This window comes from Malania oleifera, chromosome 7 (assembly GCF_029873635.1).
Source record: "Malania oleifera isolate guangnan ecotype guangnan chromosome 7, ASM2987363v1, whole genome shotgun sequence".
Taxonomy (NCBI): domain Eukaryota; kingdom Viridiplantae; phylum Streptophyta; class Magnoliopsida; order Santalales; family Ximeniaceae; genus Malania; species Malania oleifera.
Window position 1 is genome coordinate 6,496,040 of NC_080423.1, and position 12,418 is coordinate 6,508,457.

Genomic DNA, 12,418 nt, shown 5'->3' on the forward strand with positions numbered 1-12,418 from the left:
GGACGCGAACACAAGACCCTACAAATCTAAACTCCTGCTCTCCAGGAGGCCTAAGTATCATCTCTTTATGATGACAATCAATACTGGCATAGTTAGCTGCTAGCCAGTCCATACCCAATATCATGTCAAACCCCTGCATATCTAATACCACAAGATCAACCAGTAATATTCTTTCCTGAATACCCACTGGATAACTATTAAGGATCCTTCTACATCTCTCTACTAAACCTGTCGGTGTAGCTACTAACAACTCGTTGTCTAATAGCTGAGTTTCTACCCCACATAATTTGACGTACCCCATAGGCACAAAAGAATGTGTGATCCCTGAATCAAATAAAACAACAATTTTATATGATAAAACAATAATAGTACCTATCATGACATCGCCCGCAGCCTCAACATCTCCCGACGTCGACACATAGACCCTTGCTAGGGCCGTGTTCCTCTACTGGCCTCCTCGGAGTGCCTGATTATTTTCCCGGAGTCTAAGAGCTAGTAAATTAGCTAGTTGTGTTCAGCAGTTTTTCGCAATGTGTTCGGGCCGTCCACACTGATAACAAATATTCTCTTCCACACGACATTCTCCCATATGCCTCCTGCCACATATAGGATAGATAGGACATGTCTGCTCGCCCTGATACCCACGGTTTCCCGTCACTTGCCTCTAACCTCCGCCGTACTGGTCTCCCCTTAATGGGCCCCGGCTAGTACCTACCTGAAACCCAGGAGGCATGGGCCTCTTTCTCTGGTTCTGTATCCCTGTACTCCTTTGCCTGCTCGCCTCTGCTATTGTGGCTCTGTCGACCAATTTTGAAAAGTCTTGCTCCTTCAGAACTGCCACCTATTCATAGATTTCTTGCTTTAAACCCCTCTCGAACTTCCTCGCCTTCCTAGCCTCGTCTAGGACAACATATGGGGCAAAACGCGACAGCTCAATAAATTTCGCCGTGTATTGCTGGACCGTCAGATGTCCCTGCATCAAATTCAAGAATTCCTCTACCTTAACTTCTCTAACAATGGTAGGGAAATATCAGTAAAAAAAAACCTCCTTGAACCAGCTCCAAGTCATGGCTACTGGTACGGGTCTCTATTCCTCTAACAACTTCATAGCTGTCCACCACCTCTCGGCCTCACCCTTCAACTTATATGTGGCATAGAGGACCCTCTGATCATCAGTACAGTGCAGCACCGTCAGTGTTTTCTCAATTTCCTGCATCCAGTTTTCAGCAATTGTAGGGTCGGCTTCCCTTGATAACGCTGGAGGATTCATGTCAGTGAACTACTGGATCTTATAGCCCTGATCAGCTAGTGGGTAGCCTTGATCTTTATTGTTTTGGGCAATTTCTGCCATAACTTCCTGTGCTACATTGCGCAGCAGCTGGTCAGAGTTACTGCCACCTATACTGGAAGGCCCTGCATCACTACTACCACCGACGTGTGCATTACTATTTCTGAGGTCCATCCTGCATAACACGAGAATACTCTGAGAATCCAAACTTCATAATACAATTCTTACATTAATCTAACTAAGAATCATAACATATCTTCATACCACCAATCTACTAATTTAAGGCTCAATCTTACCATTCGGAAACAAAACCAACAATAGGTTACCATGACTTTCCTGAAATCGTCACCCCAGGAAAATCACAGAAACCACCCCGAAGTTCTTTTCTCCAAATTGCGAGACCAAACCCTAAATTCTCCTATTAATCCCTCACATTGTCGACTTTACCAAAATCCCAGTCCATCCTCTGCCTATTCTCATCAAAATTCATTCCTATACTCTGGTATTGTTTTCCGTTGTACACTAAAGTTTAAAGAACCTAGCAACCTAGGTTCTGATACCAAACTTGTCATGACCCCCAAATTATTACCTTTTTTTTTTTTTAAATATACTATTACTCTAATACCCATAATACTATTCACTATAACGTCCTGAACCCAAAGTGATACCGAGGATACCTGTTATAAAACATACCATCTATGCAGCGAAAAACATAAAAACACTTTAACCTTATTTACAATACCAGAGTTTTAGTATTTCCCAAAGTATACATGTACATCTCCCAAAAGAACCACAATGTCCTAGGGGCATACCAAAAAATACAACTCCCAACTCAAAACCTTACCCTGTAGCTTGGGCAGTACTAAAGTCCCCTCTATCTCGGAGCTCGCTCCGCACATCTATTTGGAACACTTGAAATGTTTGGAATTCTGGGGTGAGACACCTCTCAGTTTGACGGAATAAGTTACATCCAGTGTGTGGCAAATGAGTTTTACTTAAATAACATAATTATTAAATCAACTATAACTGTGATAATATATCAATGTAAAACATATCATAACTCACACTTATGCCTTTTAAAATAAGCTTTCTATTTGAACATACTTTTAACTGTAATAGATAGTTCCTGTTCTCTGTAAAACTATATACATTTATTTATATAACTATGAAAGCTTCCCTGGATGGATAACTGTATGCATGAATTAACCTTGCATGCTCGGGTTGTGCGGCCTGTTGTTTTCTTAGGCTCCTAAAAAACCGTCGATGGTTTTGTCTTTAACCAAATCGATTTCACTGTTTACTCTTTTATTTGACTGCAGTAACTATATAACCGTTGACGGTTTTCCTAGCACTCCAGAAAACCATCTCCGGTTTTATCCCCTCCAAACCACTTTCATCTTTTCTTCTATTTTTCTTATCATTTCTATTTTCCGGATCTCTACATTCTCTCCTTCTTATAAAAATTTTGTCCTCGAAATTTGCTATCTATCACATTTCCAACTTTAAAGAAAATAATTCAATTTTATTAATTACCCTCACTTATGGCGGAGGAATACCGTGGTTACAAGAAAGAGTTCTGAGAGATTATAATCATTTAAAGAAAAGAAAACTCTCTCAAAACCATTTATAACCTAAAATAAAAAATACTAACTATCCTATCTTACACTATACAAGTCAGAATACACACACTATTAGTTATTTTTCTACTCTTAATTTCTCATCTCTGATCTCCACTGAATAGATGTGGATAACATTGGGGCATCTATTCCTCTAATTCCTACGAAGCCTCCTTGATTGCATGGTTGTATCATAATACTTTTACTAGTGGAATTCTCTTTGTGCGTAACTCCTGTTCTTTTCGATTTAGAATCTGCACATGCACTTCTTCATAAGATAAGACATCACCAAGCTCCAGTGCCTCATAACTAATCACACGAGAGTGATCATGGACGTATTTCCTCCACATTGATACATGGAATACGTCATGAATTTTGGATAGAACTGGTGGTAAGGTTAACCTGTAGGCAACTGGACCCACTCTCTCAAGTATCTCAAATGGTCCAATGTATTTAGGGCTCAGCTTACCCTTCATTCCGAACCTCATCACCCCTTTCATGGGTGCAATTTTCAAAAGCACATGATCTCCTGCACCAAATTCCAACTCTCGCCGGCGAGTATCTGCATAACTTTTCTGCTGACTCTGAGCTGTTCGGATTTTATCTTTGATGAGTTTAATTTTCTTTGAAGTTCGCTGAACCATTTTTTGCCTCAAAATATGTCTCTCACCAATTTTGTCCCAATATAATGGGGATGGGCATCTCCTGCCATATAACGCCTTATATGGTGTCATCCCAATGGTGGCCTGGTAGCTGTTGTTATAAGAAAATTCGACTAGTGGCATGTACTGGATCTAGTTACCACCAAAATCTAATACATAGACTCGTAACATATCCTCCAGTATTTGAATCGTTCTCTCTGTCTGTCCATCGGTCTGAGGATGAAAGGCCGTATTGAATGTCAGCTGTGTACCCGTGGCTCTTTGCAAACTTTTCCAAAACTGCGATGTGAACCGTGGGTCTCAGTCAGAGACGATGAACACAGGCACTCCATGTAGTCTCACTATCTTCTGCATATATATCTCTACCAACCTACTCATGAAGTAGCCAATTCTAATGGGAAGAAAGTGGGCAGTCTTTGTTAACCAGTCTACGACTACCTAGATAGCATCCTGACCATGAGGTGCTGACCGCAATCTTGTAACAAAATCCATAGAAATATGTTCCCCTTTCCACTCAGGAATGTGGAGTGGCTGTAATTGTCCTGCCGGTCTCTGGTGCTCAGCTTTTACCTGCTGGCAAGTCAAACACTGCTCTACGTACTCAGTTATCTCTTTGTTCATATTGCTCCACCAAAAGGATTCCTGAAGATCCTTGTACATTTTAGTGCTTCCTAGGTGCACTGTATACAAAGATTGATGCGTCTCCTCCAAGATGGTTCTTTTAATTTCAGTATCTGCTAGTATGTACAGTCTGGTACCAAACCTCAGAGCACCATCATCTGAAATAGTAAAATCGGTTTCCTGTCCACTCTGTATTTTATCTCTGATTTTTACTAACTCTGTATCTTGTATCTGAGCGATCTTAATTTTCTCTAGTAAAGTTGGATGAAATACCATGCTAGCAATAAATATCTGGTAATCTCCCTCTACCAGCTCTACTCCAAGCCTTTTCAAATCCATTCCAATTTGATGCTGCATCACCATTGCTGACATAGAGGCATTCCCTGATTTTCGACTCAAGGCATCAACTACCACATTTGCTCCTTAGGTGGTAATTGATGGTATAGTCGTAATCTTTAATTAACTCCAACCGTCTTCTTTGCCTAATATTCAACTCTTTCTGTGTGAAGCTCTTATGATCTGTAAAGATCACACATTTCCCACCATATAGATAATGCATCCAAATCTTTAAGGCATACACCACTGCAGCCAACTCTAAATCATGCGTTGGATAATTCTTTTCATATTCCTTGAGTTGCCGAGAAGCGTATGCCACAACTTTTCCTTGCTACATCAATACACACCCAAGTCCTCTTAGAGACGCGTCACTGTAGATTACATAATCTCCATCCCCTGATGGGATGGTCAAAACTGGTGCGGTGACGAGTCGATGCTTCAACTCCTGAAAGCTTTGCTCACATTCGTCGGTCCACTCGAACTTCACACTTTTCCTTGTGAGTCGTGTTAGAGAACCTGATAATTTGGAAAAACCCTCTACAAACCACCACAGTATCCTGCCAGACCCAAGAAACTTCAGATCTCCTAAACATTCTCGGTCTCGTCCAATTCACCACTGCTTATATCTTGCTCGGATCTATCGAAATACCATCCCCGGAGATCACATGTCCAAGGAACATAACTTCCCTCAGCCAGAATTCACATTTCTTAAACTTAGCGTACAACTTCTTTTTCTCTCAACACCTGCAGCACCATCCTTAGATGATCTTCGTGCTCCTTAGAACTCTTTGAATAAACCAGAATATCATCAATGAAAATAATAACAAACTGGTCCAAATGCTGGTGGAATACCTTGTTCATTAGGTCCATAAATGCTGCCGGTGCATTGGTCAATCCGAAGAGCATAACCAAAACTCGTAGTGGCCATACCTGATTCGAAAGGCTGTCTTCAGAACATCTTTTGCTTTAATTTTTACCTGATGATATCTTGACCGAAGAGGATAATTGTTCCCTAGAGCTGATCAAATAAGTCATCAATACGAGGAAGAGGATACTTGTTCTTAACTGTCACTTTATTTATCTCTTTGTAGTCGATACACATCCTCATTGTCCCCTTTTTTTCTTTACTAACAAAACTGGCGCTCCCCAGGGCGACACTTTAGGCTTGATAAACTCTTTGTCTAATAATTATTGCAACTGATATTTCAGTTCTTTCAATTCGGCTGGAGCCATTCTGTAAGGGTGTTTTAGAAATCAGTGCCGACCCTGGAAATAAATCAACAGCAAACTCAATTTCATGATTCGGTGGTAAGTCAGGTAACTCCTTTGGAAAAATATCTGAAAATTCCCTGACTATTGGAATATCAGTAAGTTTCAGTTCTCCCTCTGGCATTTCCTTTATACAAATTATGTACCCCTGGAAACCGTCCCGAAGTAGTCTCCTTACTTGAATAGCTAACACCAACTGTGGTGAGGCGCGCACACAAGACCCCACGAATCTGAACTTCTACTCTCCAAGAGGCCTAAATATCACCTCTTTATGATGACAATCAATACTGGCATAGTTAGCTGCTAGTTAGTCCATATCCAATATCAAGTCAAACCCCTACATATCTAATACCACAAGATCAACCGGTAATATTCTTTCTTGAATACCTACTGGATAACTTTTAAGCATCTTTCTACACCTCTCCACTGACCCTGTCGGTGTAGCTACTAGCAACTCGATGTCAACAGCTGAGTTTCTACCCCACATAATTTGACGTACCCCATAGGCACGAAAGAAAGTGTGACCCCTGAGTTAAATAAAACAACTTTATATGATATAACAGTAATAGTACCTGTCACGACATCGTCCGCAGCCTCAGCGTCTCCTAGCGTTAATGCATAGACCCTCACCGGGGCTGTGTTCCTCTGTTGGCCTTCTCGGGGTGACTGATTATTTCCCCGGAATGGTCTAAGAGATGGTAAATTAGTTGGCTGTGTTTGGCAGTTTCTCGCAATGTGTTCGGGTCGTCCACACTGATAACAGATATTCTTTCCCACACGGCATTCTCCCATATGCCTGTTGCCACATCTAACGCAGATAGGACATGTCTGCTCGCCCTAATATCCACGGTTTTCTGTCACTTGCCTCTGACCTCCGCCGTACTGGTCTCCCCTCCATGGGCCCTAGCTAGTACTTACCTGAAACCCAGGAGGCATGGACCTCTTTCTCTCGTTCTGTGTCCCAGTACCCCTCTGCCTGCTCACCTCTGCTACAGCGGCTCCATCGACCAATTCTGAAAAGTCCTACTCCTTCAGAACTACTACCTATTCATAGATTTCTTGCCTTAAACCCCTCTCGAACTTCCTCGCCTTCCTAGCTTCGTTTGGGACAACATATGGGGTAAAATGCGACAGCTCAATAAATTTCTCCGCGTATTGCGGGACCATCAGATGTCCCCGTGTCAAATTCAAGAATTCCTCTACCTTAGCTTCTCTAACAGTAGCAAGGAAATATCGATCGAAAAACACCTCCTCGAACTGGCTCCAAGTCATGGCTACTGGTAAGGGTCTCTGTACCTCTAACAACTTCACAACTGTCCACCACCTCTCGGCCTCACCCGTCAACTTATATGTGGCGTAGAGGATCCTATGATCATCAGTACAGTGCAGCACCATCAGTGTTTTCTCAATTTCCTACATCTAGTTTTCGAAAACTGTAGAGTCGGCTCCACCCGTGAACGTTGGAGGATTCATGTCAATGAAATGCTGGATCTTACAGCCCTGATCAGCTAGTGGGCAGCCCAAATCTCTGCTGTTTCGGGCAATTTCTTCATAACTTACTGTGCTACACTGGGCAGCTGCTGGTCAGAGTTACTGCCATCCATATTGGAAGGCCCTGCATCACTACTTCCATCGACATGTGCATTACTATTTTAGGGGTCCATCCTGCATAACACGAGAAAACTCTGAGAATCCCCATCCTGCATAACACAAGAAAACTCTGAGAATCCTAACTTCATAATACAATTCTTACATTAATCTAACTAAGAATCATAACATATCTTCATACCACCAATCCACTAATTTAAGGCTCAATCTTACCATTCAGAAACAAAACCAATGATAGTTTACCATGGCTTTCCTGAAATCGTCATCCCAGGAAAATCACAGAAAACACCCCGAAGTTCCTGACTCCAAACTACGAGACCAAACCCTAAATTCTCAAATTAATCCCTCACATTAACTTTACCAAAATCCCAGTCCATCCTCTACCTATCCTCATCAAAATCCATTCCTATACTTTGGTATTATTTTTCGCTGTACACTAAAGTCTACAGAACCTAGCAACCTAGGCTCTGATACGAAACTTGTCACGACCCCAAAATTATTACCTTTTTTCTTTTTCTTTTTTAATATACTATTACTCTGATACCCATAATACTTTTTACCATAACGTCTCAGACCCAAAGTGGCACCGAGGATACCTGTTATAAAACATACCATCTATGCAGCGGAAAATATAAAAGTATTTTAACCTTATTTACAATACCAAAGTTTTAGTATTTGCCAAAATATACATATACATCTTCCAAAAGAATCACAATGTCCTAGGGGCATACCAAAAAGTACAACTCCCAACTCAAAAACTTACCCTATAGGTAGGGCAGTACTAAAGTCCCCTCTATCTAGAAGCAAGCTCCGCACATCTATCTGGAACACCTGAAATGTTTGGAATTCTGGAATGAGACACATCTCAGTAAGACGGAATAAGTTACATCCAGTATGTGACAAATGAGTTTTACTTAAATAACATAAATTAAATCAACTATAACTATGATAATATTTCAATGTAAAACATATCATAACTTACACCTATGCCTTTTAAAATAAACTTTCTATTTGAACATACTTTTAACTATAATAGATAGTTCCTGTTCTCTGTAAAACTATATACATTTATTTATATAACTGTGAAAGCTTCCCTAGATGGATAACTGTATGGATGAATTAACCCCGCATGCTCGAGTTGTGTGGCCCGTGGGTTGAACTTAACACTGGCTAGCCTATCAGGTTAAGTCAAACTATAAACCTCTGTAGTATGATTAGCCTCCTCAACCTAGACCTAATTGTCAAAGAGCCTTCGTCTCTCCTCTAGGTACAATCGACTGTCAATTCCACACTCTATCTGAGATGTGTGGTTGCACTATCTATACTGTATAGCTACGGTACCGTGGTCTATGATATGCTCTTGTCCATCAGGGTTTCGATACTATATAATACTATGTCTGTATATTACTATTTTACCATGATTTTGTATAAACTGAAATAACCATGATTTTGTATAATAACTGTAAATCATATCTCTGTAATAATTGTATATCATGGCTCTGTATAATTGTAAATCATGGTTCTGTAAATCATGGTTTGATAACAGCTGTATAAAACTATGTATTAAATCTCTGTAGTATATATGATATTTCTCATGCCACACAATTTTAAATGAAACTCTTATACTATAATCTGTACGGGTAAAACTGTATTTTCCTACTATATAAAAATAGTACATATCATTTGTAAAACTTTCTTGTAACCCAAATTTCTGAATTTTCACAAATATACAACAGATGTAAAATTCAAATTTCGTACACTAAATTTATATTCTGTAATATTCAGTAAATCAAATACTAAAATCTCATAAACACATACAACAACAACAACAAAACAACAACAAACCAAGCCTTAGTCCCTCTAAGTGGGGTCGGTTATATGAATCATTTTCGACCAATTTATGCGATCATGGACCATTTCTTTTGATAGATTCAAGGATATTAAATCCTTACTCACTATCTCCTCTCCTATTATTTTAGGTCTACCCCTACCCCTTCTACTGCCCCCCACAGTAATTAAGTCACTCTTCCTGACAGGTGCACTATAAGGCCTATGTTACAAGTGTCCATACCATTTGAGTTGTCCCTCCCTTATCTTATCTTCTATAGGAGTTACACCTAACTTACCACGAATATGTTCATTCCTTAATTTATCTTTCAATGTTATACCATTCATCCATCTAAGCATTCTCATCTTGGCAACTTTTACTTTTTGGATATTATGTTTCTTCGTCGCCCAACATTTCAATCCATATAGCATAGCTGGTCTTATAGCTGTCCTATAAAACTTCCCTTTCAATTTTAAGGGTATTCTACGATTACATAGCACACTTGAAGCAGTTCTTCATTTTACCCAATCTGCTTTAACTCTATGCATTACATCATCATCAATTTCTCCTCCAACTTGCATAATAGATCCAAGGTATCGAAATCTACAAGTGCTTTTTATTTCTTCATCATCAAGTTTAACTTTGTTTCCAATATTTCTCCTATTATAACTAAAATTACATTTCATATAAAATCTCATAAACACATGTTATATTTTAATTGATAAAATTCCTGAATTTATCTGGCTTAACTTATTCCCTTTACCTGATTATTAAGAGGCCTGTTAAAATTCTATACTCACGCCCGCGGCATTCGGAACTCAAAAATCCTAAAATTATGCATTCCCCAGAATAATATCACATTCACATTTTCATGGACCTGCATACTCTATTTTATCAATGAAACATCAAATAACCAACTATTTATTACTCTTACCTCATTCCCTGAGGAAATGCCTGCAGGGACCCTAAACCCGTGCCTGCGGCGTTTGCACCAAAATCCTGAAATTTATATTTTTCCCAGTTCAATCAACTTTAACCCCACAATTATAATCATTTAAATATCTCTAAACTCATATTTTTCATTTAATAAATCAAATACAAACATTTAACACCCTTACCTCAACTTTGGGGTGATGTCTGGGATCCTCAAAACATAATTCTGCTCTGTTATTGACGAGGATCGCCGTTAGGCCTTAAATACGGAGTCTAATCGTTGATTGGGCGAGTTTAGAGTGAGAAAATGAGGAGAGAGAGGGAGAGAGTTTGCAGCTTCTAGAGAGAGAGAGAGTTTTTGTAATTCTAAAAGAAAATGACATGCAGCCCATATATACTATTCTGTCCCAAAGAAAAACCGTCGGCGGTTTTCTTAGGCTCCTAGAAAACCGTCGCCGATTTTTTCTTTAGCCAAACCGGTTTCACTGTTTACCCTTTTACCTGGCTGCGGTAACCATATAACTGTCAACGGTTTTCCTAGCACTCCAGAAAACTGTCGCCGATTTTATCCCCTCCAAACCACTTTCCTCTTTTCTTCTATTTTTCTTATCATTTCTATTTTCCGGGTCTCTACACTGACTCTCTACATAGAGTTTGCATCTGAGGGAAATGAGAGCACTAGGACTACTGCAGGTGAAACAATTGGACTTGACATAAATAGAGCTGACAATTTGGTAGAAACCAAAAAAATAAGCGATAAAGAGGACAAAGAAAAAATTTATGCAGAGAGAAGTGTTATGAAATGAAACTTGAACGCTCTAGCGATTGACAATTTCTATTGCCGATCATAATAATCAATGAGTTGATGTGGGTAGGCTATGAAATATAATGTTGATGTACAGTTAAGCACACAAGTCTCATTAGATTTTGCATTGAATTTCTAGCAGATATTATATATCCATGATCATAAGACAATTTGCTTCTAGCTGCTGGCTCTATTTTTTCAACATTCGACAATGAGAAATTACAGACATGATGTGTGCAGTTATGTTGGAGGAGACAGTGGAAACCACATTGTAGTTGCACATACAAGGCTAGAGACAGCAGAGTAGTGTGAGCAATGTGAAAAAAAAAAAAAAACTTTCGTGGTTTTAATATTGTATTATTTAATAAACGTACAGGTTGATTTAATGATATAATGTTGTTCGAGTATGATTTTGCATGATTTGATTTGCATAACTTGAGCAAAAACATTATCAATTTTCTGCGGAAGAAGCTAAAAGGCTCCAGACTGCTACAGAATCAGCTGCTGATTAAATTTAGAATATACTTTTTAGTAAGCATTATTTCCTTTGCCCAAGGCCTGTTAAACAATTGGAGCTTGACTTGGAATGACAAGAGGAAGAGAGAATGCTTTTCTCAATAAATTTTATTAAGGCAAACAATATGTCTGCAGTTCAGAATATTCTTAGTTTTTTGTTTTGATGATTGGAGAAATTATAATGGGAGTTATCCAGAAAAACTTCACAAGGAACAAATCAAGATTCTTTGGCCTTCTTTGCGAACTGAAAGAGCACATGTGTTTGAATTAAGTGTGTGCAGATCTCAGACACTTTGTTTATACTTGATATTGTTAATAGCAGATCCCATTTTGTGCATGGCCTCCCATCCTCAATTGTAGTAATTTGGATTTTTTCAGTTCTAAATGTTTTGTTGCTGTGTAGAAGCTGACCTAAGATATTATCCTCAGATTTCAATTGAAGATGCTATGAGGGCAATTCATCTGAAATCCTTTGATTACCGAGTACTGAATCTTCTTCTATATCAGTTGAGAAGCGAAAAGGTAATTTCTTTTGATGTGTTCATACACTTATGTTTTGCATGTGCTTGGCTTAATGAACTAAATGATGGTTGTAGCATCCTCCTCCTTGAATCATTTTAACATTGAGGTTGCTTTTATTATTACTATTTTAGGACAGATTGAGAGCCATGTGTTGCCAAGATTTGATAATTTGGTACTTCCTCTTCATATAGTTTCTGTCACGCCCTGAACCCGGAAATGGGACCCGGAGGTGAATTTAGGAACCTAACCTGTCTCTGTATCAATCAAAACATACTTGATACAACATACAATGAGGGTCCGACCCCGTAGGGTACACGGTTGCCCTATATACATACATACAATCATCCATACTATCCAGAATACGCAGCGGAATACTGTCTTTTATACAATAATAGCATCATGGCAGAGTCTATA

General features: G+C 39.2%; 1 protein-coding gene across 5 annotated transcripts in view; it reads left to right on the plus strand.

Annotated features, from left to right (window-relative positions):
* LOC131159587 (uncharacterized) overlaps positions 1-12,418 on the plus strand; it is a 34,960-nt gene that overhangs the window by 13,211 nt on the left and 9,331 nt on the right. For all 5 annotated transcript variants that reach the window (XR_009137828.1, XM_058114612.1, XM_058114615.1 and 2 more), the window contains exon 9: positions 11,912-12,004. Coding sequence is in view for 4 of the 5 variants with exons in the window: in XM_058114612.1 (XP_057970595.1) it covers positions 11,912-12,004 (93 nt within the window). In the remaining variant the exon portion in view is untranslated. The remainder of the gene's footprint in view (positions 1-11,911; positions 12,005-12,418) is intronic.